The 27,263-nt window shown below is 34.0% G+C and overlaps 1 protein-coding gene across 2 annotated transcripts in view; it reads right to left on the bottom strand.

Moving 5' to 3' along the window:
• The window catches only part of ABCD3 (ATP binding cassette subfamily D member 3), a 65,437-nt gene that overhangs the window by 7,769 nt on the left and 30,405 nt on the right, over positions 1 to 27,263 (bottom strand). For both annotated transcript variants that reach the window (XM_019752533.2, XM_074335165.1), the window contains 16 exons: positions 22,286 to 22,355; positions 20,717 to 20,814; positions 20,248 to 20,371; positions 17,938 to 17,994; positions 15,852 to 15,994; positions 13,120 to 13,189; positions 10,781 to 10,850; positions 10,598 to 10,695; positions 10,402 to 10,493; positions 8,710 to 8,801; positions 8,565 to 8,628; positions 8,379 to 8,442; positions 3,978 to 4,055; positions 3,808 to 3,873; positions 3,619 to 3,708; positions 3,031 to 3,150 (listed from right to left, as the gene is read on the bottom strand). In XM_019752533.2, coding sequence (XP_019608092.1) covers positions 3,031 to 3,150; positions 3,619 to 3,708; positions 3,808 to 3,873; positions 3,978 to 4,055; positions 8,379 to 8,442; positions 8,565 to 8,628; positions 8,710 to 8,801; positions 10,402 to 10,493; positions 10,598 to 10,695; positions 10,781 to 10,850; positions 13,120 to 13,189; positions 15,852 to 15,994; positions 17,938 to 17,994; positions 20,248 to 20,371; positions 20,717 to 20,814; positions 22,286 to 22,355 — 1,396 coding nt within the window. The remainder of the gene's footprint in view (positions 1 to 3,030; positions 3,151 to 3,618; positions 3,709 to 3,807; positions 3,874 to 3,977; positions 4,056 to 8,378; positions 8,443 to 8,564; positions 8,629 to 8,709; positions 8,802 to 10,401; positions 10,494 to 10,597; positions 10,696 to 10,780; positions 10,851 to 13,119; positions 13,190 to 15,851; positions 15,995 to 17,937; positions 17,995 to 20,247; positions 20,372 to 20,716; positions 20,815 to 22,285; positions 22,356 to 27,263) is intronic.

The following is a 27,263-nucleotide window of genomic DNA, read 5'->3' as shown; positions in this document are numbered from 1 at the left end:
TGTTCATTCCTTTAAGAAATATCTCCTGGGGGGCCAGATGGCTCAGTTGGTTATAGCATGGGCTCTCAAGAACAAGATTGCCAGTTCAATTCCCGCATGGGAGGGTGGCTGCGCCCCTGGCAACTAAAGATTGAAAATGGCGACTGGACTGGGAGCTGAGCTGCGCCCTCCACAACTAGATTGAAGGACAACGACTTGGAGCTGATGGGTCCTGGAAAAACACACTTTAATAAATAAACATTTAAAAAAAAAAAAAAAGAAGAAATAGCTCCTGAATATCTCCTATGTGCCAGGCCCCATGCCAGGCTCTGGATTAGTAAGTCTGTACTAGACAGGAAAGGAGGCGGCGTCAGAAGAAAACTGATCAATTGTAAGAAAAGGGAGTGGTCAATATTCAAGGAATCTCTGTGAGTTTGAAGAAGGGGGACAGTTGCCAATTGGGTAAAATAAAAATAATTACAAAGATGGATTTAAAAATCACTAAACATTTTATGACAGGGGTATCTCTGGTTAAGGGGGGTTTGGCCCTTCTTTACATTTTTATAAATGTTCCAACTTTTCTATCATTTATATATTTTTTCATAATTCACAATAAGAAAACCCACTACTAGATAGGAAGAGCAAAAACAGTGGCGTGGGAAGGATAACTAGCAGTCAGAGAAATAAGATATACCAACTTATGATAGTGAGTGGAGTAACCTGGCTGATGATGGCTGGGCCCAAATGGGTGCAATGAAGGCAAATGTCACTTGAGACCTCAAAGGACAATGAGAGAAGAGAACTGCAGAGATGGTCCACCTGCACATTGAAGGCTATAATGTATTGGTTAAGAGCAAGAGTTCTGGTGTCAGACTCACCTGCACTTGAATCTGAGTTCTGCCACTCATTAGCTATATGGCATTAATAAGCTACTTAAGCCCTCCAAGTCTTTCCCTTGTCTGTACCTTACTTCACAGGGCCGCTGGGAGAATTAAACAGGACCTTCCATTCGAAATCAACTTTCCTCAACATTATCCCAGTGCATTTTCTTTGTAGCTGTAAGACTGCCTTGTAGTACAATTAGTTCAGAACATCTGGATCTCCTAACTAGATTATTAAGGGCAGGCACCTGGCTAATACTGAACTCTGTGGAAACTACATTGTAATTAAATTAGGTTTTCACTGTTAAAATAATCTTATTTTCCTACATTTATACTGAAGGCACTTTTAGAAATCTCACTAGACCATCCTTTGTTCAATAGTGTTATTCCATTCCCTCAAATTCAAATCCTGACTCTCCTTACCCAAAAGTTCCTTTGGTTCATTTGTTTTACACAAACCTTTACTCTTACAAATTCACTATTTTGGGTGGTTTGACCTTTCAATTCTGTTCTTCTTAAAAATTATAATTTTTATAATTTATAAAAACTGTCTTCACGTCCCTCAACTTTTTACTCTGAAAATTGCTTAATCCTATCAAAAATGAAAGGACAGTAAAATGAACACACATACCCTTCACCCAACTTCATTGATATTTGTTGCATTAGCCTTTTCTCTCTCTCCAAAAATCCCTTGAAAGTAGCAAAACAATATGCTCTCTTTTAAACTTCACATTCGATTCTCCCAACATTGGCCTATACAGAACATTAACCCTGTCAAAGGCTTGGTCAAACCGCCGCATCACGAGTAAGCTTTCTCCACTTCCCAAACAACTCTATCATGATTGATCTGGTTTTATGGAATTCCTCCTCCCCACTCTCTTACTCTTCCAAGATATCCTCTCACTCCTCTAGGCCTTGAACTTCTTATTTTCAAATAAAAATGTTCCCTTCTGTACCTTTATACTATGCACACAGGATTCCTTAATTATGCACGTTTATTTTTCTTTCTCTGAATTACCGTTGTGTCCATTTCTGAATCTTAACTTATCCTTCCATTTTCTTTGAAGTCACAGTAGAGGAATTTACATTTGTTCTCTTGACTTGCAGTTATTTCTATAGGTATCCTCTAAACTGATTCAAGAAATGCCCCATCACTTCAAATTTTCACTCCCTCAGCTGAATTTCCATTTTTGAGTATGGATGACATCTCTTTTCTTTTGTGATTAATTCTTCACTCGAGATTAAGCTCATATTACAGCACTGACCAGACAGATCACAATATTGGGTTGATATTAAGTTCATATACAATGGGTATGAGTTGGAAAAACATACAAAATCAGGAAGTAAGAGGCAAGAAAAAGGTAGAATGTAATCTGAGGATAATGAGTAAGCAATTGTACAATAAGCCATTTGTTTCCTGTCTTTCCTTGGCTACAGTTTTCTCTAATTTCCACAAGGTTAACATTCTGGAAAAAAAATAATTCCTCTCAATCTGTTCAAACTATGGTACGTTAGAAAACCACTCTTTAAAAATTATCCCTCCTAACAGAGTACTCAAAGTTATCACTCTTAATATGTAGTGTTTTACAGTCATGTTTAATTAGGAATAAGTTTAGTCAATCATAAAATTAAAATAGTTCCTTTCAAATGCTTTTTTATAGTGTGAAAATTTTTAAGTTCTAAATAACGTTAGGTAGTAGATACTGAGTCCTGAAAAAGGATACCTATAATAGAAGAGGGGAAGGGTAAAAACAGAATAAAACCAATGATAATAAAGCCAGAGCTGATCATCTCTAATTCCTTCAGCTACTTCAGAGAGAATAGCCTGAGTAAGACAAAGCGATGTCTATAGGGAAAAAATACTGAAAGAGATTTCATAATCCAGCCAGGACTACCATATATCCCGGGACCAATGTGTTACAAAGTTTCCCCAACTTTTACAAAAATGGATTAATGGTATATAATTGGATCTGTAGCTCTTCCTTTCACAGGGAAATTTATAGATTTTTCACAATTCCAAATTTACATGCAAGTTAAACACTTTCAAGCATCTTTATTATCATTTAAGCTAATCGATAACAATTGCTAATTAAAAAGATTAAAAGAAAATTGTGTGCCTTGATTAATCAACCAGTTGCATTGTTGCACAATGCCTTCAGAGTATACTTACTGCCATTCTTTGTTTCTCTCCACCACTGAGTACATCCATCCAATCCTGAACACTGTCCCAGCCTCCTTCACGTTCAAGGATATGACCCAACTGGACATTATCTAAGTATTCCTTCAGTACCTTTCAGCAAAATGATTAAAGGTGACATCAAGCTTAATATAAACCAACAGTGTCTATCTTGCTTTATTTTATAAACTGAATTTGCTATAATTCTATTGCCAACATTATTTATTTGTGTCACAAAAGAATGTGACACAAAAGCAGCCTGAACCCTTTATTTCCTATCTATACTAAATTTGACAAAATAGATCCAGTAGTTTAAGGAGAATAACACTATTGTACATAATTAAAGGACGAGGGGTAATGAGAAAACAAGCAATAGTGTAAAGACAAGGTTAAATACTCAACGAGTCATATTTAAGCAAAGTAGTTAACATCTTACCTCAACTTGGAAATTATAATTAACAACTAAGATTTATACAGCTTTACAGGTTAGAATAAACTATCTGGCATTAAAAATACTTAACTGATTAAGAAAAAAATCTGAAACAGAGAATTTTCAGTAGGTCTAGGATATATATTACTTACAAAGTCAGATATCCCCTTCTTTTTCTGATCTTCTCTTCCATCTGGATATATCACTTGGTCTCGAAGTGTTCCAAGGGTCATATAAGGTCTCTATAGCAGTAGAAAAACATCATTGGAAGTGTATTTTTAAACAATTAATAAAACTATCTTTAAATCAAAGATTATAAAATAACTCAAGCAAGGTCTTACCTGAGGAACATAAAATAACTTTCCTCTCTCAGGTTTAGTTAGACGTCCTCCAAAAAGAGGCCATAACTATAAATGGAAAGTAGGTGGGGAGGAGCAATTGTAAATTTCACAATATGGCAGATCACAAAGCAAAACAAAACTGCAAAATTTTGAGGCCAATTTGTACTTACTTCACCAAGAACACGGAAAAGTGAACTCTTCCCACAGCCATTTGGGCCACAAATTAGAACGTTGGCCCCAGATCGAACCTGAAAGAAAATTAGTCTGAGTTAATTAAATAGAGCAAATATATACACAATAAACATTTCCTTGCAGTCCAATAGTTCTTTGTTAATGATAACCTTTCTGTTTTGTCCATAAATGTGGTACTAGGTAGAAGTAATAGAGGGTATGGTTGAAGAAATCCTTCATTTTTGTTTACTTTCAAATTTTACTCACTTTTTTTAATTTAAAAATCACTTGATATTATCAACTTAATCTTAATCAGAATACAAAAAGCTAAAGCTTTAAAAATTTGAGAATTCTTGAAAACAATAAATATGTGTGCGTACACAGTCTTTTTTTTAAAAAAAATGGAATCATACTACATATGTTCTACATTTGTTATTATTTAACAATATACTACATACGTTCTTCCAGGTCAGTATATTCAAATTCCTCCCATTCTTTTTATTTTATGCTTGCATAAAGTAAGGGTGCACCATAATTTATTTAAATACTCCCCTTTTGTTAAATATTTAGGTCATCTGCATTTTGTTTTGCTCTTTTACATATACTGCAATGAACCTCCGAATCAGTGAGCAAATTTATGCACTGGTGAAAAATATTTCTACACATCAAATTCTTTCAAATTATAAGTGTTGGGTCAAAGTATATAAGCATTACAAATATTTATCAGTGCCACCAAATTGTTCCACAACAACATAATTAAATGAGAAAAAAAAACAGAGTGGTTAAGTTCTAAGCTTAGGGTCTTATATGTTTATCGGCCCTGTGAAGACTCCAAAACCAGGGTTATAACCTAACTTACAACATTACACAGCAATGTCCACCAGGAAAGAAGACAACAAAGAAATATGAGGTACCCTAGCTGTGGAACCTACCTCTGACAATTTTTTAACTGTTGAGCCTGAGGTTATTATTTAATTCAATGAGTATTTATTGAATTCTCAGTGGTAGGCTCTGTTCTCGGCAATGGAGCTACATTAGTGAATAGGAAAAGACCAAAAGAAACCCCTCCAAAACAAACGAAAAAAGCCTGAAACCCTCCCCTTACTAGTTCACATTCTAGTGGGAGAGACATAAAGGATATGCATAATAAATGAGCTAATTAAATAATATGTTTGAAAATAAGGTTTATGGAGAAAAAAATAGATCAGGGTAAGGAAACTTGGGAGTGGGTGGGGGCAGTTGCATTTTTAAGGTGGCCAGGCCAGGCAACTGGGCAAAACTGTTCCAGCCCCAACTCTACCCCAAAAAACCTAATTCAAAGACACCAAAGCAGGAATATACCCATTCTTTTCAAAAAACAAAAAGGAGGCTGATTTGGCAGGAGTAAAATGAGCAGGAGGGAAAAGTAGGACATGAACTCAGAGAGGTGGGAGGTGGGGGTAGGGTAGTGGCATGCAAATCCTACAGGGCACTGTAAGCCATTAAAAGGGGCTGGTTTTTACTCTGATGAAATGAAGAACCCAGTTGCATTATTCACAAGGGGCAAAAAAATGAAAACAACCCAAGAGAGTAAATGGATACTCAAAATGTGGCATTTACATACAATGGATATTAACTATTCATCCTTAAAAAGTAATGAAATTCAGACACATGCAACAAAATGGATGAACCTTAAACACATTATGTTAACATTTTGTAAGCGGGCATTTTCCCGCCAAATCGCGTCGTAACGCGGGGCTTTTTTGACATTTTCTCGCCAAAATTAGACTTTCCGTAAAATATTCATATCTTTCGATCTATTTGATATTTTTCTATGAAACTTTCAGTGTTTTAGTTTAAAAAGAGGTCTCTATTTATTTACTTTGCAAAATTTTTGCTGGTTCCAACTAGAGGCGATATGACGAGTTTACTCGTTTCCCACAAACAATGTGTTAAGTGAAATAAGCCAAACACAGTAAGCCAAAAACTATTAACATTGTATGATTCCACTTATATGAGGTAACTAGAACAATTATAGTCACAGAGACAGAAAGTAAAACAGAGGTTACCAGGTGCAGGGGAAGAAGGAAATAAGGAGTTACTGTTTCATGGGTACAGAGTTTGTTTGTTGTGATGAAAAAGTTCTGGAGATGATTAGTGGTTAACAGTAGCCCATTATAAATGGCTTAATGCCAATGAATTGTACACTAAAAAAAGGGTTAAAATTGATAAAAATTTTTATGTTCATTTACCACAATAAAAAAAGAGAAAGAATGAGCTTCTAAAAAAAATGTTGAGAATTACTGGCCTACCACCTACCATGTTTCCCCGAAAATAAGATCTAGCCAGACCGTCAGCTCTAATGCGTCTTTTGGGGCAAAAATTAATATAAGACCTGGTCTTGTATTATATTACATTATATAAGACCCAGTCTTATAGTACAATAACTGAAGGATGTTTGTTGACTAAAGGAAGGCTATGTTAAGTAAAACAAAGGAAAGACAAAATAAATGAGAAAAAATCAAGTCTAACTTAAAATACCTTAAATCAGAAAGAGACAGAGAGGAATTCATTACAGTAAACCAAAGGACGTAAGTCAAAGAAACCGCTCCCATTGGAGGAGAAAACAAAACAAGAATCACAGGACAGACAACAGGTGGTACAGAATATGGTCACAAAGTAAAAATCTTGAACAAGTAGGGGTGTAACTGGGCACTTAAGACTCTCCAAATTAAACTAAAATAAGAGCAAAAAAGTAAGGACCTTTCTGAGACTATAATAGTGGAGTTACAGGAACTGGCTAGAAGTATATTAAATCTAAACATAAGGGTTTTAAAGGGACGGGCTTTTGAACTGAAAGGAAAGCGAGAGCTTTAGTGTGGTAACCTTATGACGAAGTGGTATCACAGTTTATGGTATCACAGACGATAAACATAACCACAGACCATAAATATAATCCTTATCTTATGGGGCGGCCAGATGGCTCAGCTGGATAGAGCATGAGCTCTGAACAACAGGGTTGCGGGTTCAATTCCCACATGGCCCAGTGAGCTGCGCCCTCCACAACTAGATTAAAGACAACAAGCTGCAGCTGAGTTTCTGGAGGGGGCAGCCTGATGGCTCAGTTGGTTAGAGCATGAGCTCTCAACAATAAGGTTGCTGGTTCAATTCCCGCAAGAGATGGTGGGCTGCGCCCCTGCAACTAAAGACTGAAAACAGCAACTGGACTTGGAGGTGAGCTGCGCCCTCCACGACTAGATTGAAGGACAACGACTTGGAGCTGATGGGCCTGGAGAAACACACTGTTCCACAACATTCCTCAATAAAATTTAAAAAAATAATAATAATAATAATCTTGTCTACGCCACATATCTGTCACTGTTCCACAACATTCCTCAATAAAATTTAAAATAATAATAATAATAATAATCTTGTCTACATCACATATCTGTACATACAGATCCCAAATCCCTTTTCACTATGCTTGAGCCACATGTGCATCTGTATTGTTAGTCTATTTGTTCATAAAAACAGAGTGAGAGGAAGTGGCAAAAAGGCCCAAAAGGATTCTTCAATGGGGAAATCTCATGGCTCTTTTCACCCTTGGGTTCTGGCAATAAAAGGGCTACTAGAAATCTAACAAAGATGGGGTTCTGATCTCTATTTTATCCCTGAAATCAAGCCTGATGGATGGCTACCTACTGTGTCAAGGGTACACACCAAACTGACTAAAGTACCTAGACCTAAATGAGAAAACACTTCTGTAATACTTGGATTCATTCAATATTTACCAACTATGTTTACATTTTCTGTACTTCCTCATAGCTCAATAAGTTCAAAGCACTTTGCAGAACTAATATTTTTTCATTTCTTAGTCCCTTAAAAAGTGGAGATTCAATAAACTCACATTACTAAGAGTAGGAAAACTGAAGACTTACCGAATATATCAATTTAAAAACAAATCCACTAATTATACTCTTTATTTTATAAACTATCAGACAACACTCCTTCAACTGAAGCAGTTGAAAAGAATTGCAATAGACAACACAAATTACAGAAGGCCACATACATAGGCATGTAGAAATAAATTCTAGAGCTTTGCTGTTCACTAGTCACATGTGCTATTGCATTTAGGAGCAAATTTATTAAAATTAAATAAAATTTAACATTCAGTTCTTCAGTTGCATTAGGCATGGACTTTATTTCCAAAAAAAGTTTGATAGTAATATTTGAAACTTTCAAGTCCTGTCAATTAAGAAAAATAAGATTACTAAGTATTTCCAAGACTTACTTTTTAAAGCAATTTTGTGGATTCAGAGACTAAGTCAAGCCTTAAAATTATCTTCATGTTCAGACAACCATTTTTTCATTTCACATTTTGAAGACGATTTAAGCTTTTATACAACCATTTAAAAACTTACTTCAAAATTAAGGTCTCGGATCAAGATATCTCCATTTGGCGTTGCTAAAGGAACATGATCAAATCTATAGAGGAAATTAATAAAAAGAAGATAATTTTACATTAAACACTAAGCAGATGTAGCTGAAAGGGTACAGTGTAGTTTAGCAAATGTTTATGGTGCTTAAGAACCTTTTTCTGTACGTACTTTATGATGTTATCAACATTGATGATTTCTCCTGCACCAGGTATCAAGGGTGCTGCTTCAATACCTTAAATGGAAAAGAAGTATTAAAGCATTATATTATGTCAGCAAAAATTTAAACTATGTGACCTACTGAATTCATATTTACCCCTTTCCTGTTGCGAGACCATTGTGCGTTCATATTTTCCATGATTTAAATCCTTTAGTACTTGCATTAATTCTGAAATCCGAGCAGTAAAACTGCAATTTAAAAAACAAAGCTATAACCAAATCTCCAAAGGCTATAATGTCTTTTATATTTATTTTTTATTTACTTATTTGAGATAAAATTGACATATAACATTGTGTAAGTTTATATCTTTTATTTTAAACAAACCTAATTAAAATTTCTAAACTTATAACTTAGTTTAAATGAAACAACCTAAAAGAAGTCTCATCAACATAAAGTATTAGAAACAGTATGAATGTTTTACTGTGTTGCAGTAGGAGAACAGAAACATGGGTGTAAAAGAAGAGGTTTAATAGGATTCCCACCTCTACAGATACTTGACTTACCTAAGTAAGTCACAAAGGTTGTCTGCCGCTAGGATTTTAAGGATGTTTCTAGTAGATACTACAAAAGGACTAGTACTAGTGCATTCCCCAGACCCAGTAAGTATGAACCCTGAGTTCCCACTGGAGTGAGCTATAACACTTTGTATAAAGATGGCCTTCTACCTGAGAAAGGCATTTATTATATATACACCAATGCATGCTACCTCTCTGCAAACATGGAAGAATTTGGAAGATTTCTCTCTTTCAAATTAAGAAAGAGCACTTTCAAATTAAGAGCACTTCATTGCTCTTAATATTAGATGGAAATCACTACAGCAATAGAGAGAAATCGAAACTAATGACAAGAACTTGAGGCATGTAAAAATGACATGATAGTCAAAAAGAAAGCACTCTATATCGGAGAAGTAAAACAGGATTTTTCTGTAAACAAGAAGCAATAATCTCATAAAGGAACAGAAGCACCCCACATGCCATGAACTGTAAAAGCACAAGTTATTAACAAATAGGAAGAATGTCAGTATTATCAAGAAAGAGACTCTGCACAGTAGTTTATTTCTATAATTTCTACAACTTCTATCTTGCATGAAGACCTTAACTGCCACAGGAGGAGAGAAGAAGGAATAAAGAAGAGGAAATATGCAGTGATGAATCAGAGACCTGGGAAAGATCCTGAGTCATCCAATTTCTCCAGATGACCTAACATTTATGGTGCTTTTTTCCGTTATAGAATTATTAAATATTGAAATATTTAAATATTGAAATATTTAATTCCACTTTATGGTCTAAGAACAATTTTACTAGACAATATGATCACATTTACAGTTGTACCTAGAGATACCACAAGGTAACATTTCATTTTTTTCCATTAAAATCAATTTCATCTTTTGCTAGATTGCCAGTACCAAAGATCTAAGGGGAAAAAAATGTATGGTAGGCAACAAAACATTCAAATTAAAAGATTCTATTCATTAATTTTCTGTGAATTAAAAAAAGACTGTCATGATTCAATAGATCCCAACTTATTGAATACCAGTGTCCATGGAGCAGATGGACTGAGAACTGCTAACCTACTTTAAGGCTCAAAACAACTATCTTAAGGAAACATGAAAAGTTGACTATAAGAAAAGAAAAAAAAATCTTCTTAATTCTTTATCAAAACCAGTTTCCAGTAGTAGTAGCGTCTGTTGTTACTGATCTTAACCTCAACTGAGCACAATCATTTAGGATAACATATTTTTTAAAACGTAATTCTCTGCAATTGCTCCTGATTACTAATCTTACTTACCCAGCCAATCTAGTCATTTCACGGCCAGCCAAAACTATTCGACCCAGAGCTTGAGACATTCGCAAAAGCATCCTTCCACTTTGGTAGTAATCCTTAAACAGAAAAAATATACTAGTTTTCACTTACATCTTTAAGATTAAGAACAAGGTTTTATTTTTAGACTTGAATTTTCAATTTATTATTATTACTACTTTACCTCCAGAAGTTCTGAATGTGTACTCTTGAGATGTCGAGAATGAGACAAATCTAGGAAAGGACGACTGACAACTAGATAACCAACTACAGTGGCAAGATCTGAAACAAAATAGTTAAGATTTAAAACATTAGCAATACTTTACTTTTTCAACAAATTCCATCGTCTCTTTTAAACCATACTTACATTTGGCAATTATGCTATCAATGAAGCCCATAGAAAACCGAAACAAAATGAAATTATGTAGGTGTTCCACCTGACAGAAAGCAGAAACAAAAAAAATATATTATTTTCTATATATAAAAAATGAATCTACCATGAGGATGAAAGACACTGTATAATTTATTTATTCAACAAATATTTACTGAGTGTGTATGATTTCTAGTTATATTGTACATCACATTTCATCAAGTATATGCTGATCACAGAGCAGGTGCCAAACAAATACTTCATGAAACCATTTTTATACAAACAGAATGGAAATTACATGAAGAGCATTAATGTGGTGTCCTTGCATGTAATGTACTAGTACAATAACACTGTATTCACAATACTATCAGATATATACATGGCAAAATTGATCAATAATCAAAACAAAAATGACAGAAAAATAAGCTAATTTAGGTGAAACACTAGCAGTCCAGATTGGTACTCAATGCTTTGCTTTAATTAGAGACACCCAGTCTGTGCTTTCTCTAAGAATTATATTCAATTCAAACCAGGTGTTAATGTAAATTAACGCCACATAGGCCGAGTCTGTGGCTTTAATCTGAGCATGTGTTATCTCACAATTCCAAGTCTAAAAATGTTTTTTTCCCCTGCATTTTTACTGTTCTCAAATTTTCCATCTATCAGGTTATTCAAGGTCCTGCATGACCTGGCACTAGGCTCTATCTTAAAAGTCATCTGCTTCTACTTTGCTCCTTCTCACTGACTTCCAGAAATGGTGGTTCCTCAAACAGGCGCCTGCCTTCAGGCTTCCCTCTTTTTGTGTCCTCTGCCAGAAATACTGTCTTTCTAAATGTTTGTATTTTATGACTAGCACCCCCACTAAATGCCACCTCCTCGAGAAAGACCTTGCCATTCTAGCTAAAATAGTAAGGCAACAGCCCCCATCAGACTCTATCACTTTATCCCATTTTATTTTTGGTCACAGGACTCATTACTATCTGAAATCATATAAAACATTCAGTTGTTTACATGTTTGTCTTCCACTAAAATGTGGGTTTCCTAAGTACAGGGTAGCTTGCTCTTACTATCATCTGCAAAAGAACAATGGTTGGAACATTTATTCAATGAATAAATGGGGTGTTACATGGGGTGCTCTATGCCTGAATACAACAATGAATAGAACAGACAAGGTCCCTGAGCTCATGGAATTTACATTCTAATTGGAGACAAATTAGTAAACAAACAAGGTAATTATAAAAACAACATATGCTTTTAAGAAAACAGGTCATTAAAACGGAAAGTTAACTAGTGGAGGCGATTTCAGATAGGCTAATCTGAAAAAGCAAGGCCTCAGTAAGTGTTCACTTTTGGGCTGCAATCCAAAGGATAAGTATAAGCAAGCCAATGTGAAAAGTAAGCTGGTGAACAGCAGTTCCCTGGAAAATTACCTTAAATGCATTTTAAGGAGCACCATTAAATTTCAGTCATGTTAAATACAAAATATTAGAAAAAAAATAAGGCAAAACTCCGATTTATGAAATAATTTTAAATGACAACCACTTTAATCTTTTCAAATCAAATATATGTTTAATTTCACCAATTTCCACTAAAATGTAAGCTCTATAAAGGCAGGATTTTACCATCACATTCACCACTGTTATCACACACTAGCTTCTGGAACAAGAACAGGCATCTAGATGACATTCAATATCTTTTGAATAAATAATAAAATTACTTCAATTCAAATTTTCCAAGTGGCAAGTAAATAAAACTGAAGTATAGTTTTTACAAGAAACAATGTTTATATTCCAAATCAAGGGCCAGCAAACTGTGGCCCACAGTCCAAATCCAACCTGCTACTAATTTTTATAAATAAAGTTTTATTAGAACATAGGCACACCCATTCATTTACATATAGTAAATGGCTACATTTGCGTGGCAGAATTGAAGAGTTGCAATAGAGATCATATGGCCTGTAAAGCCTAAACTATAGTTGTACTATCTTGTCCTGGTACAGAAAAAGTTTGCTTACCCCTGCTCTAAATAATAATCTTTACAGTATTTTTGCGAATGCTACAGGAACAAATCTGCTGTAGGAAGCACTAAGTTTATCATTATATAAGGTTGCATATGCTATGCAACTTCTGTAGAAATACACTGACAATTATTTGAATTAATCTACCCATTTTTATAGTTAGGCAATTTAATATAGATATGACAGTATTTATTCTCATCTTTATGAAAACATGTTATAAAAATCCTTTATAGCTATTTAAAAGCAAATATCTTAAAAATTAGCATAGGCCAAAAAAAATCTTTCCATAAATACGTGAGCCTCAAGCATGTAATCTTACCAGTTTTCGGAAGACTGTGTGGATTGTCTGCTTTTCTCTTTTATTCCCATTGTAAAAGGCAATTTCTTCACTATTAAAAAAATAATTTAGCAATTAATTTTAATGTTACCTAAGCCTGAAAAATAACTGAAATACAGTATTTGATGCCTGAACATCTGTATTTAAATGGACATTTTGTGACTAAGAGCTAAAGCCATGGTCTGTACTTGACACCCTGCTCCTAGCTCAGCTGATCAGAGCACAGGAATACATACCTGACTGGGTCAACTATACGTCGCATAGCCATATGTAACCTGGCTGGAAAATGCTCTGGGCTAATTATCAAAAATTTGAGTCAAGAAATAAGAAGGAAGTTGCCATGATATATAGGAAGGCAGGGCTGGATCAGGCATCATAGAGTACAAATTGAGCACACATCCAGATAGGAAGGCGTGAAAGCAACAGCTAGAAAAAGATACATAGTGATGCCATGACATACAGTCTTCGAAAGACAGAAAAGCAAACTAAGTGCTGATGGCTTCACAGTGCCAACTCTCAGGAGGCACAGCTGCATAGTCATGCTTATTCTTGAAACGCCCACCATATCCTCACAACTTCTGTTTTCTTAGGCTGGTTTGACTGGATTCACAAGGGCTACAGGATCTTGACTAGAAATAAAAGGGCCTTTTTATAGGTGAAGAAAGGTTCAATGTAGTTACATAAATCTGTGAAAGTCATTCAGCTAGCCAGTCAAGCAGCTGTTATAACTCATATCTGACCCTAAAGTCTAGTCTTTCCACTCTATTCAGTGTAATGTAAACTTTCCCTGCAAAGTACCTCTTACAGCAAAGTAAAGATTTACACAGAAGTCCAGAAGGCACAGTTAAAACAGCCTTCAATAAACACCTAATATTTCTTTAAAGTCTCTTTTCTCTCTTAAAACCTTATGTGAATTTTATATTCTACTCTAAAATGTACCTGTATTTTTTTCCCATCGTAAAAACAAGGTAGCTCCTATTTTAACCCCTTCAAGTAAAATTAACTTTCCATAAAGATGCACCATGTTTGACCTGTGTTTTATGGTCCCCTTGACACAATGATACAGAGCCCCAAGGTATCAGAATCCCAGTATAAGAAACACAATTCTACACCTATAATTAATTATTTTTCTTACTTCCTTCTACCTCCTCCACACCTTTAAGCCAATGGAAGAAGATGAGGTGAGAATTCTACTTCTCCTGAACTGAGTCATTTGAGACCCAGTCTAAAACCTGAAAAGACAAAACATCCTAGAGTACTGATGGCTGCCTATCCAACATTTATTCTCTTCCTTGTCCTTTTTCCTAAGAGAACCCCAATTTTCTTAAAAGTTATCTATCCTTTTCTGGGTATCCAAATGGTTTAGTAATGGCCTCAACCTCATCCACAGGGACTGAGTTTCAAATGGTCTAAGCCAATTACTTTGCTGTAATTGCTTTAGGCACGACCAAGTGATAATTCTGGCTAACAAGGTGTGAAAGGAAAGTCTGCTGTAGGGCTTCTGGCAAGTTTCCTTGTTCTCTTAAAGATAGCAGAAGAGATGGCCCATTCTGCTTTCTGGACCTTTTGCAGGGGGGGGGGGGGGGCTAGTGGGATCTGGAACTGCTTTTGACATTTTGTGGTCACAGTAAGAATTAACCTGAGGAAAGGGGCAACATACAAAGGAGGGCAGGGCCAAGAAAACATCAAAGAAGAGCCAGAGCCCTGATCATGCTGTGGCTGGAAGTGCTTTATCTTAAGAGTTGTTCTGTAAAGTAGTAAATATCCTTATTGCTGGAACCTTCTGAGTCAGGGTTTTCTGATTCTTGCAACAGAAAGAATCCTAGCTGATACCATCTTTCATTCCCTTGACAAATCACCTCTGTACTCAACAACCTATTCCTCTGCCTAGAGCACAAAACCCTATTTAAAACTGGTACCATTTTAGCAATCCAAGGAAACAAAGGAAGAGGGAACTGTTAAAAGAGTAACTTCCTAAGTAATTTTGTAAACGTCTACAGGGTAGTAAATAAATTTTGGCACCCTCAATATGACTTAAGGTTGACAGATCAATATATGAGAAAATTTACTGAGTATCTGTTACATACCAAAAACTGTGCTGGAAGTGCGCACGTGCTCTCTCTCTTTCTCTCTCTCTCATTACACACACACACACACACACACACACACACACACGTATATTTCATATTTAATATTCTCTACCTATTAAACAAGAAAAGTAATGCTATGAATAACTTGCCAAAAGTCATAGGATATATAATTGATAAGTGAAGGAGGTAGATTTTGCATCTAGTCAGGCTAGCTCCAAAGCTCAATACTTTTTCCTCCTATTTTGGATTTTAAACTATCTGGAAATTAGGTAGAGAGACATTTAGTGAGACTGAATTACTGAGTATTCCAAACATAGTCTCAAATAAAACTATTTTGGGATAAAGTGAGACAAAATTTTCTATGAAGTACTGTAAGTAAATCTGAATTGTATTTTGGCTATGTTTAAAGTGAAATTAAGAGAAAATTAGTCAATAAACAACATGAAGAGGAGAATCAGGGATACTACTAGAAAAAGGGTTATAAAACTGATATTCTCCATAATGTGTATTTTCAAGAGGTAAATACACACAGACACAATTTCAGTAACAGTGTTACCTGACTTTCAATATCCACAAAAATTAATTTTTAGTACAGCTAAATATATTTAATACATTTTTCCTCACCTGTTTGTGATGAGCCGGGAATTAACGTATCTATACTCTCCTTCATACTTTTGCTCAGTTATTGTCATCTTACCAATGGGTCTTCTAAGGCGAGTTAGGAATAGCCCAGAAACAAGCAAGTAGGCCATCATGCTTGCAGGGCCCTATTATTATTGTAAGAGAAAGATACAAATTTCAAGGATATTTAATAAATGTACTGGATCTAAAATGCACAATTGTTACAATTAACTCCAGTGACTTTGAGAGACACTGATCTTTTGGCTAATTTTTTCCCCTTAATAGTTTCTTCTCCAACACACACACTGGGCCTCTACACTTTACTGCTCATTGACTTCTCCCACCAGTGCAGCTCATCCCCCAGCTCTCCCGAATATGCTCACCTAAAAACTCCTAATGGCAGTCATCATTCTTTCTATGCCATCTGAAACTCTACTGATGGAACTCCTCTTGAATTTTTCTGAAGATTCCACAATAACTCAGACCTCTTTTTCACCTTCTCTTTGAATGTTAACATTCCCTGAGGTTTCTTCCTTACCTCTCTTTTCTTCCCAAATTTCTATCTCTAGTCCCATTACTCCTAAGAATCCAAGACATTATTTTCAAGGTAAGTACTATTCATCTTTACCTCACTACTCTGTCGAGCCTCAAGCTTAGTTCTCCCAAACACACTCCACCTGCCTTTCCATTCTCATACATCTTGCTTCCAGCTCCATACTTTCTGTCTTGGTAAGTGACCTCATCATCCACTGACCATCCTGAGAGAGAAGCTTCGAGCTTACCTTTCCAAACTCATCACGGAAACTTCCCTCGTTCCCATATATATCCTATGTTCTGCCATACTGAAATAATTGTTTCCTGAACATGCCATTCAATTAAGTTGTTCTTACGTTTGGCAAGCCTGACATAGCTAATGAATGCATACGCATCCTCCTCAAAGAAGTTCAAATATCACCTCCAATTCTCCCGGACACTAAATACTTTAATCAAACTTCTATTATTGGACTTAACACTCTGCATTAGATTTCCTTGTACATCTATCTCTTTCACCAAATCATAATCCTTCCTGAGCAGGGGAAATGTATCTTATGCATTTTTTTAATTCCTTCTACTCAGTATAATATGTGTAGAATATAGTGTGTATCCAAGATTTTTTAAATTAAATATAATTGATTCATGCATTTCAACGAAACATAGTTTCTACCTTCAAGAAATTCAGAATCAGATAACAGAAATACCTGGAGGTATATTTAAGTAATATAAAAATGTAATAAGTACCATAAAAATATAGAGACCCCCCAAAAAAAAAGAGACAAGAGAAATTAGTAAATTCCTTAGAATAAGGAATTTACTTATAGTAAAAACATGCTACAAGAATGATTAAATCAGGATTAAGAGATAGAAAAAGTTAGGAAAGTAGACAATAAAATTCAAATAAAAATCTGCTTTCCCCAGTGCTTTGGAAAGGAATAAAAAGCACTCTATAATTTATCAACTACAAAATGGATATACATATGCATGTATATATATTTATGCATAAAGCAACCATAGTATTATGTGGTTGTGTTATATAACAATAACATTATATAGTAAATGACTCAAGTTAGACTTCAATGAGAACACTCAGAAAAATTTAAAGGTAATTCTTACCAACACAAATATCAGAGAGACAGGGTAATAAGGCTCACGGATACCCAACCATTTATATAAAATATTCTTGAAACTGGTATAGCCATTCTAAAGGTATTCTTGATATTTTAACATTCAAATTTCTTGTTAAAATGACTGTCTCCAAACCTCTTTTTAGACATTTCTTTGCAACAATAAGTACATGTATGTTCAATGTTAAACACTGCACTTCTGGTTATTGACACCACAAAAATTTTCCAAGTATGTGACTTAAGGAAAATTTAAAAAGCTAAATTAGAATAATTTTTAAATCTCTCGTACAGTATTATTTTATATCCATACTTTATTAGGTACATCTTACAAAAATATGTTCTTGAGATACATAAAAATTCTTAAAACCATCAGCTATTCATAATACAGCATTATAGCAATTTAAAAGACAAAATAAAAGTAAACTCACCTGAGCTCCTATTGCACTTGTTAACTTGAAGATATACAAAACTATGTCTAAAAATGGCTGTAAAATAAATATTAGAAGGTACAAAATTAAAAAGCAACTAGATAACCTAGATTGACAGCTAATACATGTTAAATACAAAATGCTATTCAACACTTAACAGATAATTGTCAACATGTAGAGTTCCCATTATGCATAATGTACTGTAATATCATGTAGACCAATCAATACATAAAAGACAGTTCTTATTCTCAAGAAACTTAAAATGGAGACAGACAACTTCACCAATGTCTACTGACAATCAAATGGGAAAAACATTTATAGCTTTCTGTCAACTGAGGTAGCTCTAACCATTAGTAACTAAGTAATTTCTCAAGATAGTGCAAAGACACTGAATAAAATGACTTGAGCTATAACCCCAAATCTGCTACCAGCTTTTGTGGCTTCTACATACATATCTTCCCCTGTAAAAATGAGAGGCTCTTCCTGCTCTTAATATTGTTTGATTCTATTATTTTATCACAACATCCATATGTTGAAATAATCAAGTGAGCCTAAGTATCTAAGTTTCTGATATAAAATTCAAACTTCTAGACCTAAAAGAATACATAAATGTACTGCTCCTCACACAGAGACAGCTCAACTGACATACCAAGTTCTACATATTTTGAAGTGTTTTCCCAAAAACCCAAATTGTGTTGATTCACTTAAGTATATAGCCATGCCTTCCTGACTAATATCAGCATTACCAGGATAGGTGACTTGGTTTATTAATTGGCTTGTACTAAGATGAACCTTTTCTTTTTTGTCTTACAAGTTGTCAAGAAGCTAGAAATACTTGTAAATTTTAAGTACATCCAAAAGTCATTAATAAATATAATAACATAATTCAAGTTAGAGTCCAATTAGATAATTTAAAAATGTGTATATAAATATATATATATATATATATACACACACACACACACTGTAGTGCACACCACCACTTCAATTAATTAATTCAATATTTTACCCTATTACAGATGTGACAAGACCTGAGCCATAAACTTGCTCAAGTGCCAAGGTGTAAAAACTATATGTCTGCAGAATACATGAAAATTTTTATATATATACCCCACCACCCAACACAGACACAGACACAGACACACACACACACACACACACACACACACACAGAATAAACTTTAAAATGTGGTAATGGGGGTTGAAAAGAAAGCTGAATTGCTGAATAATTTGTAGTTGTGTTAGAGTTCTAGAGTTTGGGATCAGTTAGCAAAGGCTTCTAGAAAGCTGACTAAACAACAAAGTTTGGTATGAAGTGAAAAGGTATCGTAGTAGTGGGCCTATCACGAGGGGGGGAAGAAGCTCTGTAGATATGTATCACTTTAAGAATTGCCTATCCTCCCTCCATCCACATGGTTGAAGTGGGAGCATTCCTTTTCTTACAACGCGACCCAGGCCCTTCCTTTGTATATGGTTTTCTTTGCCTCAAGAGTCGATATATCTGCATCAATTGTGGCCAGAGACAAAGAAACTGTCAATGGTCCAGTATGAGAAAAAGCTACCACCCCAGACCAAGAGCGGTCATGTGGATTAAAGTGGGAAATCTACCATGAAGAGGGGAGAGAATCCTGGGTAGACAATCCTATAGGTGCCCATTACATGCCATAGTCAACGCAAGAGGTAACAGCAAAGAAGATAGATTAATGAGAAGACTATAGCAAAAGCTATGAGATGAGTAAGATAAAGAACTGAGGAAATCAGCAAGAAGAAAACTGGTTAAGGCCTACCATTTGAGTCAAGAGGTTTGTCCACTATCTGGGAAAGGGGGAAATACAGTAATTAGAAGAAAACTGAAATAAACTAACATCTTATGAAAATTTTTTGACTATTACTTAAACAATCTATTAGAATTAGAGATACTGAAGCAGAGAAATGGGCAGGAAGAAGTCCTAACCTACTATTACAGATGTGGAATTAGGAATATTAAATTGACCATCAATCTGTAACAATTGCCAAAAGTACACAGGTCAACAGATTAAAATTTAAATTTCTGTTGCTTTACTGAAATTAGCCTGTAAAATTCTTATGAAATCTTTATAAGACACTTAATTCTCAATTCTTGGACAAAGCACCTCATAAAAATATAAAAAATTACATAATTATAGTTAAAACTAGTATAACTCTAATTTTCTTATAAAAGCATTAAATATTTATACGCTGCTGTTATATCCATCAAATCAATTCTATATAAATTTGCTTACATTCAAAATTCAACAAATTAACAAATAATAAAAAAATAGACAAACTTACCTTACTAAGATTTGAATACAGATCGACTACACTGTTACAAAACTTTTCTACATCTTGTGTAAGCAGCTGGTCTGGATTAGCTATTCTGTTGTCCAGATTTCCCATTTTATAGTATGTGAAAGCTCTAAAATAACAATAAGAAAATAACTTTTAACGAAATGTTGTTTTTTAAATTCACATTATACTACATAGTCCAAATTACTAGAAACAGAAAAGTTTGCAGCTGGAAGGGGCCCCCAAAAATTGTCCTAATTTATTTTAAGACGAGGAAGGAAGTCCAGAGACAGATGACTTGTCAATTTAACGGAATTAGATTCCAAATAGTTGAAGTCTTTCCCTATGTGTTTCTGGGTCTGCGAGCAATTTCCTTGAAAACCGTGTCCAATAAAAAAGAAAAACTTCTTCATCTCAATATAAGTATTACTGTTCAGTTTAAGTATTTTTAACACAAAAATAGATTATTACTTACTGGAGATACTCCTCATAGAGGTGTTTGGTTAGTCTTACTCGGAAGCACAGTTTGAGCTCATTTAACCCAAACTTCAAGAAGTTATTAACCAAAGAGATCTAAAACAAACAAACATACACACATTACTGGTTTTGCTTCATTTCTACTTACTAAATCATAATTTATTTCTCCTGAAATCCTATGATTTTTGTAACTGATAGTCCAAATTTCTATAGTTCAATTCTGTTTTACTCAAAACTTACAAAAATACAAAGAGAACATGCTAAACCAAATGCAACTGACTATATTATCCTGACATGTTAAACTTTACTTGGAACTTAATTTTAGAATATGTTAATTTCATTAATTATGAGAAGCATCTTGCTATTATTTTTGGTAAACAAAAAAAGTCACATCTGTCACCTTTCTAATGTAAAGGACTTGCTTTTAGGAACACTGGCATTTATGTTTATATCTTCTGTGTCCTACTACATACCACCGTAGACAATGAATTCTATATATGCTGCATTTGTATTTGTTAAAAAAAGTAGTGTAAGTCTTACACCAACTACTGCAATTTTCCAGATTATTTCTAGAGTCATATTTACTACTCTTTGCCATCATATTAATTCTTCCACAGTTCTGAAGTCACCTTTACATAAAATTTTTCTCTAAACACTGGTCTTCTGCTGAATCTCAATTTTTGACTGATATCTAAGCTACTTATCTCACTTTTTGTTATTTTAAAAGGTCTAAAAGCCTTGTATGTCCATCCTCAAGCTTTATTAAACCTGATATATAATCTAATTAATTGGATTTTTGCAATTAAGCTCCTCCTTTTTACTCTCATATTTAAAACACTAAAATTCTTATACTGCCAATAAAATAAAGAACCAAGCTAACAAAACCTTGAAAACCATGTCCAATAAAAGTTTTTATTTAAAATTTTTAAGCATTTATTAAAAATTTAATGTTTAAAAATTTTAAACATTTATGTTTAAAATTAAAAATTTAACGTTTAAAAATTTTAAACATTTATTAAAAATTAACACCTTAATTTTTAATAAATTCATATAATAAATTCCAATTTAACTTAAACTTCATTAGAGGTTCAAGTTACTGTAATATACAGCCTAAAGTAATAAATCTCTATCAGGGTGATTTTGCAACCACATCTCCCTGCTCCCTACCTCAGCCCCCATGGGACATTTGGCAATGTCTGGAGACATTTGGTTGTCACACTGGGAGAGGGACACTACTGCCATTTACTTGGAACTTAATTTTAATGTTTAGTGGAATCTACTAAACGTTCGAGAAACCCAGGCCGAAAGGTTAAAAAAAAAAAAAAATTCATCCACATATGTATACATCTACATATGCATAATTGAACTGAAGATAATTCCTTTTAATTTCTCTGTCTAGTATTGAAGGTTTACACTGAAATATTCTGCTACAAGTTACATAACTAATTTTGAAATAGGAATTCTGTATCTTAAATCTTTAAAGAACTTAATAACTAAATATCCTTAAAGACTTTAGCAAGATGCAATTTTATTCCCTGTGTAAAGTTTTTTAAAGAATTACACTTACGAGAGGCATGGCAGCGATGAAGTTGAATAAGTATCTCTTGAAATCTTTTCTGCTACGACCAATGATACCACTGCAAACCACCACATGCAATGCATTAGTTGCAAAAGAAGCAATTTTTAACACTAAGAAAACTTCTGTAAAGCTCTGAAATTACCCGTGGACATTTTTATTTAATCAAAAGAATCAATAAGGAAAAAAGATGCTAAAAAACACTTCCTTATAAAAACATGTTTCCAACTTTTGAAATTTTATCATTTTAAACAGCTTGCTTGAGAATTACTCCCTAAATGGCAAAATTGAATAGGAATAACTAGTTCTTTCCTTAGTAAAAATAGTAATTTTAAAAAAGGCTTAGGCTGTCACAAAAGGAGTTTAGATGGCAAAGCACTAGACTCTATAGACTCAAGAATGGGTTATTATGGATAAAATAAACTAGTTTTTTTTGTTGTTTTTTTCCTTAAATGTTTTAACATTCTGACTTTCATTTGTATGAATACATTTATAGAATTAATCTCTAGACAGACAGACTAATGAGAGATCACCAAATTCTTACTTATTATATGGGGCCAAAACAAATACTTTAAGCTTTGTGGGCCATAAAGGTCTCTGTTGCAATTACTCAATTCTGCTACTGTACAGCAAAAACAGCCAAGAATGAGATCGGTTGTGTCCTAATAAAATTTTACCAAAACAGATGATATTGGGATTTGACCTACGGGGTCTACTTTGCTGACCCTGGGACTAAATGATAACTCAGAGAGTAGATCACTGGGGTTCCTCAAAGCCTCAATCTATTAACACACTTCAACTAAACAAGCTCCTCTTTTTTTAAAATCTGTTTTTAATCTATTTTACATATTTATGTTTTTAAAACATCTTACTTTTAAAGTAAAAGTTCCACTACTTTTTATTAAAAGTTTGAAAACCATTATATCATATAAGAATCTCTGACTACCATATATCTATGATCTAGTAAAAAGAGATGATTTATTTGATCACACTTTTTTCAAATAACATTTATTAATACTCCTAAGTGTAAATAAATTTTGAAAAACACTGCACTAAATGATTTCAACCTAACTCCACACCCAAAAAAATGACAGGTATATATGATAGAGAAATAATTTGTCTTTTATGAGGGAGGAGGTGAACAAGCCAAGTAATGTTAGCAGGTCTTTTAGAGAAAAAAGTTTCGCGGTCAATCAAATTTGGGAAAACCTGGGTTAAATAAAGCTTAACAAATGTCTTTACCAAATACCTCCTCAAAGTTCTATTGTATATGTGCATTATAACTCTGATAGAGCTTTGCAGCATGTAGCATTTCCTCTGTCATAACTAGGATTCCACAAAACATACTTCGAGAAAGTAACTTTACACTGACAGAAAAATTAATAGTCCAATTTTGATATAACTGCTAAAAAGTGGGGAAAAAAGTTGAACTAGAAAAAAGTTAAAATAGAACCATAGAATAAGAATTAGAGACAAGAAGCAATAAGGCAGTACAAAAAGTTCAAAGGTTTAAATTAAAATTGTTTGAACCAAACTTGACATGACACCAAAGTGCTTTAGTGCTGCCCAAGCTGCGATACACACAAAATTATAAAACTTTGGTAAAACACATGTCATCATTCAGCAATGGTTTACCATTGGAATAGCAGCTATAAACTTAAAAAATGGTTTCTTGAATAAAGCCGTATTTCTGCTTATTATTCCACTGCAAAAAAAGAAAAATAATAAAGAATAATTTTACAGTAGCCCATCTTTATTACTTCCAACATACACAAGAATCTTTATAAAAAATAGTTTGGTAACTTTAAAATGCTGCTTGTAGCCAAATGGGTGAAAATAAAATATATCTTGATGATTACATATAGCAGCAACAAGGCAGAAAGACTGTCCTCCATATAATGGAATTACCAGTTTCTACCTTAAAGAAGGGATCTGTCCTAATTAACATTTGCCCACACTCCAAAATCATTAGTCCCTGCTAACAAATAAGCCTAAAAGATATAAAGCATATTAAAATGAAGTACACTAAGTGATGAGACACCGGGGATTGTAATGGTGGCACTAAATCTTCTATTTTGAGATTTGGATCTCTGGTATAATTTGATTTAATGAGTATAATTTAGCTTGGGAATTGTTGAAAGCTTTCTTTTCTTTGCCTTCCTCCCCTCCCGCCAAACCTTATTTGCATTTTCAATGGTTCTGTTTACTTTGGCCACGCAGGCCCTGTGACTAGGACTAGGTATTGCATTTGTATGGGATCCACTCTGGGTTCCAACTTAAATCTACACAATATATGCAAAAGTTGTGGATAAGCAGTTTAATCACTTCTCCCACCCCAACAGACCAAGCCAAACTCAACAGAAAATTCCACTACAGGCCAAAGAAAGTTACATCCTGATTAGAAAATATAAAATGTGAAAACAAAGACTCGATGCAGTTGTTTGCAGTAGTTTCCAGCAGACTCTGCCCAGCCGAGCCTTCTCTTAGTTTAATAAACCTTTCCTCCGTATTTCTACCTGCCTTGTGAATTATTTCATAACCTACAAACAAGCAGCCACAACACTAAGGACCATAACAAGTCTTTTAGACTCTTTTTCTTTTTTTCAGCAGAAATACATGAACCTAAACCTACTTTGAAAGAGGCAAAAAGAAAGTGACAGATAAATCCATTTACAATGTAGTTTTAGTAGCAAATTAAAGAAATGTGTAAATTTTTCAAATAAAACTGTTCCATATGATGACTTCATAACATTTTAAAACTTGTAATTGGATCAAATATCAAATATTTCATATGTAGTTCAAAAACATGTATTAAGCAGAAAGTTAACAATTAACTTTAAAATGATCGCTTCACAATTCATGAGTTTGAGTTAAGAATATAAGGAGGTTCCTTGTACTATTCTTACACTTTTCTGTAAGTTTAAATTGTATCAAAATAATTTTTTTAGAAACTCTTAAATTTTTTGTTTTTCATTTTTCTACATTTCATAACCAAAATTTAAAACTAAGTACCCAATGAGTTGATTACTTTAGTACAATTACAAGCTGGCTCATGCTACATGATTAACTTTCCTCTTTCCATCATCACCAATTAAATTAATACACTACCTACTCTTAGCAAGGTATTTTCTCCAGGGCATTAAGTCTTGAAAATATTTATTGGCATCTGTTCAATTAAAGAGGAAAATCCCTAGTTTAGAAGAGTATTTTTCTTTTGGATTACAAAAACATGAAATCACAAAACCTGAATAAAAGGGAAAAATTTTAAAATAAACTAATCTATACTATACCATAATTGTGCCAGGGTTTCTTGTATGTGATATGTGACTGATTCTATATAGATACTTAATATAACATTGCTCATAGCAGACGTAATCTGTATATTTTTGCCACAGGTAATTAACAATGCTATAATTGGGGAGTCTGTATTTTTATTAATAGATATGGCATTTAAATAATGAAGTCATCAAAGCAAAAAGCATAAAACCCTACAATCGTGTAAAAAAAGTATAAAGGTCTTCTCCACATAAATTATACAAAGGATTCAAATTACTTGCCATATAGCTAATAAAAATAGAACTCAGTGATAAAATCGATCCTCCTACAGCTGATATGCTAGTAGCAATGAACAAACATTTTAATTATATTTATACTGAACTTCGTAGCATTTGCTAGAGCATTCACTAGAGCACAGACACAAAATTGACAAAACTCCCCACCAAACACCCTACAAACATCTACAAACCTAGGAGACCAGAGAGTCAACAAGCCCTCAACTTGGCTTCTAACAAGATTTTTAGGCCTTCACTTTTAAATATGAAAGGAAAGCCTGTAACATGAATAACAAAGATCAGAACAACACACAAAGGACCATGAAGGAAACAAACAAGGTGAAGAGCTAAAAAAAAAAGTCACAGACTTTAAAGAATGACTGCTACAAAAATGGAAAGTGAAAATCCATATAAAAATATAACTCTTAAAAATAAAATTATAATAAAAATTCACTAGATAATAAAATTAAATTTCCTAGAATGTGGAATAAAATATCAGAAAACTGTATAGGAGTTATAAGATAATCAAATGATCATCCAGCAGGTCCAACACTCAACTAACAAGGATTCCAGAAAAAGTATATAAAAAAAAATGGAGAGGGAAATTTTTTTTTAAAACACAAGAAAATTTCTCAGAATGAAGAATGAGTTTATAGATTTAAGGGAGTCTACTTAGTGCCCAGCCCAATAAATTAAAAAAAAAGAAAAAATCACACCAACATTCAGTAAAATTCCCAAACACCAGCAATACAGCATCAATAACAAATGATCATAAAAGCTTCCAAAGGGGAAAAAAGAGATCCATTGCTGAGGAAAGGCAACCAGTAAGGAAATGGGCCTCAACACTTACGTGAAAGCGAGATCACTACAGTTTTTAGCCTTGGCTGTTACTCAGAATCACCTGGGCTGTTTCAAAAAGTAGTAACTAATTGAATCAGAATATCTAGGGATGAGCCCAGGCATTAGTACTTCTCAAAATTCCCCAGATGAGTCTAATGATCCTGTAGCTAAGGCTGAGAACCAGTGAGCAATACAGAAGACCCCAGGAAAGCACAGAATTTGATGCTTTCCAAATTCTGACAAAAAAGTGATTTCCAACTTAGAATGTATAAAATAAAAATACAGCTATATTATCATTCAAGTGTGAGAAGACTTCATCAGTTCTACAAGGTCTCAAAAATTTACTTCCTTTGTACCCTTTCTCAGAAAAAGACTGCATCTGTCAAAATGAGAAAGTAAAGTGAGGAAGAGGAAAACAAAAGATCTGGAAAATAGGTTATTTAATGCAGGAGAGAAACATGAAGGAAATTGTCAAGATCGTGAAAAAAAAACAAATTCAAACATCACTGCCATTTAGTGGGCCTAAGTGCAATCAATCCTGACTAGAGCAGGAAGACAGGAAACTAACAAGAGGCATG

Source organism: Rhinolophus sinicus, linkage group LG06, assembly GCF_036562045.2.
Source record: "Rhinolophus sinicus isolate RSC01 linkage group LG06, ASM3656204v1, whole genome shotgun sequence".
Classification (NCBI taxonomy): domain Eukaryota; kingdom Metazoa; phylum Chordata; class Mammalia; order Chiroptera; family Rhinolophidae; genus Rhinolophus; species Rhinolophus sinicus.
The sequence above is the reverse complement of the archived record's forward strand: the minus strand, read 5'-3'. Positions and strand labels throughout refer to the sequence as shown.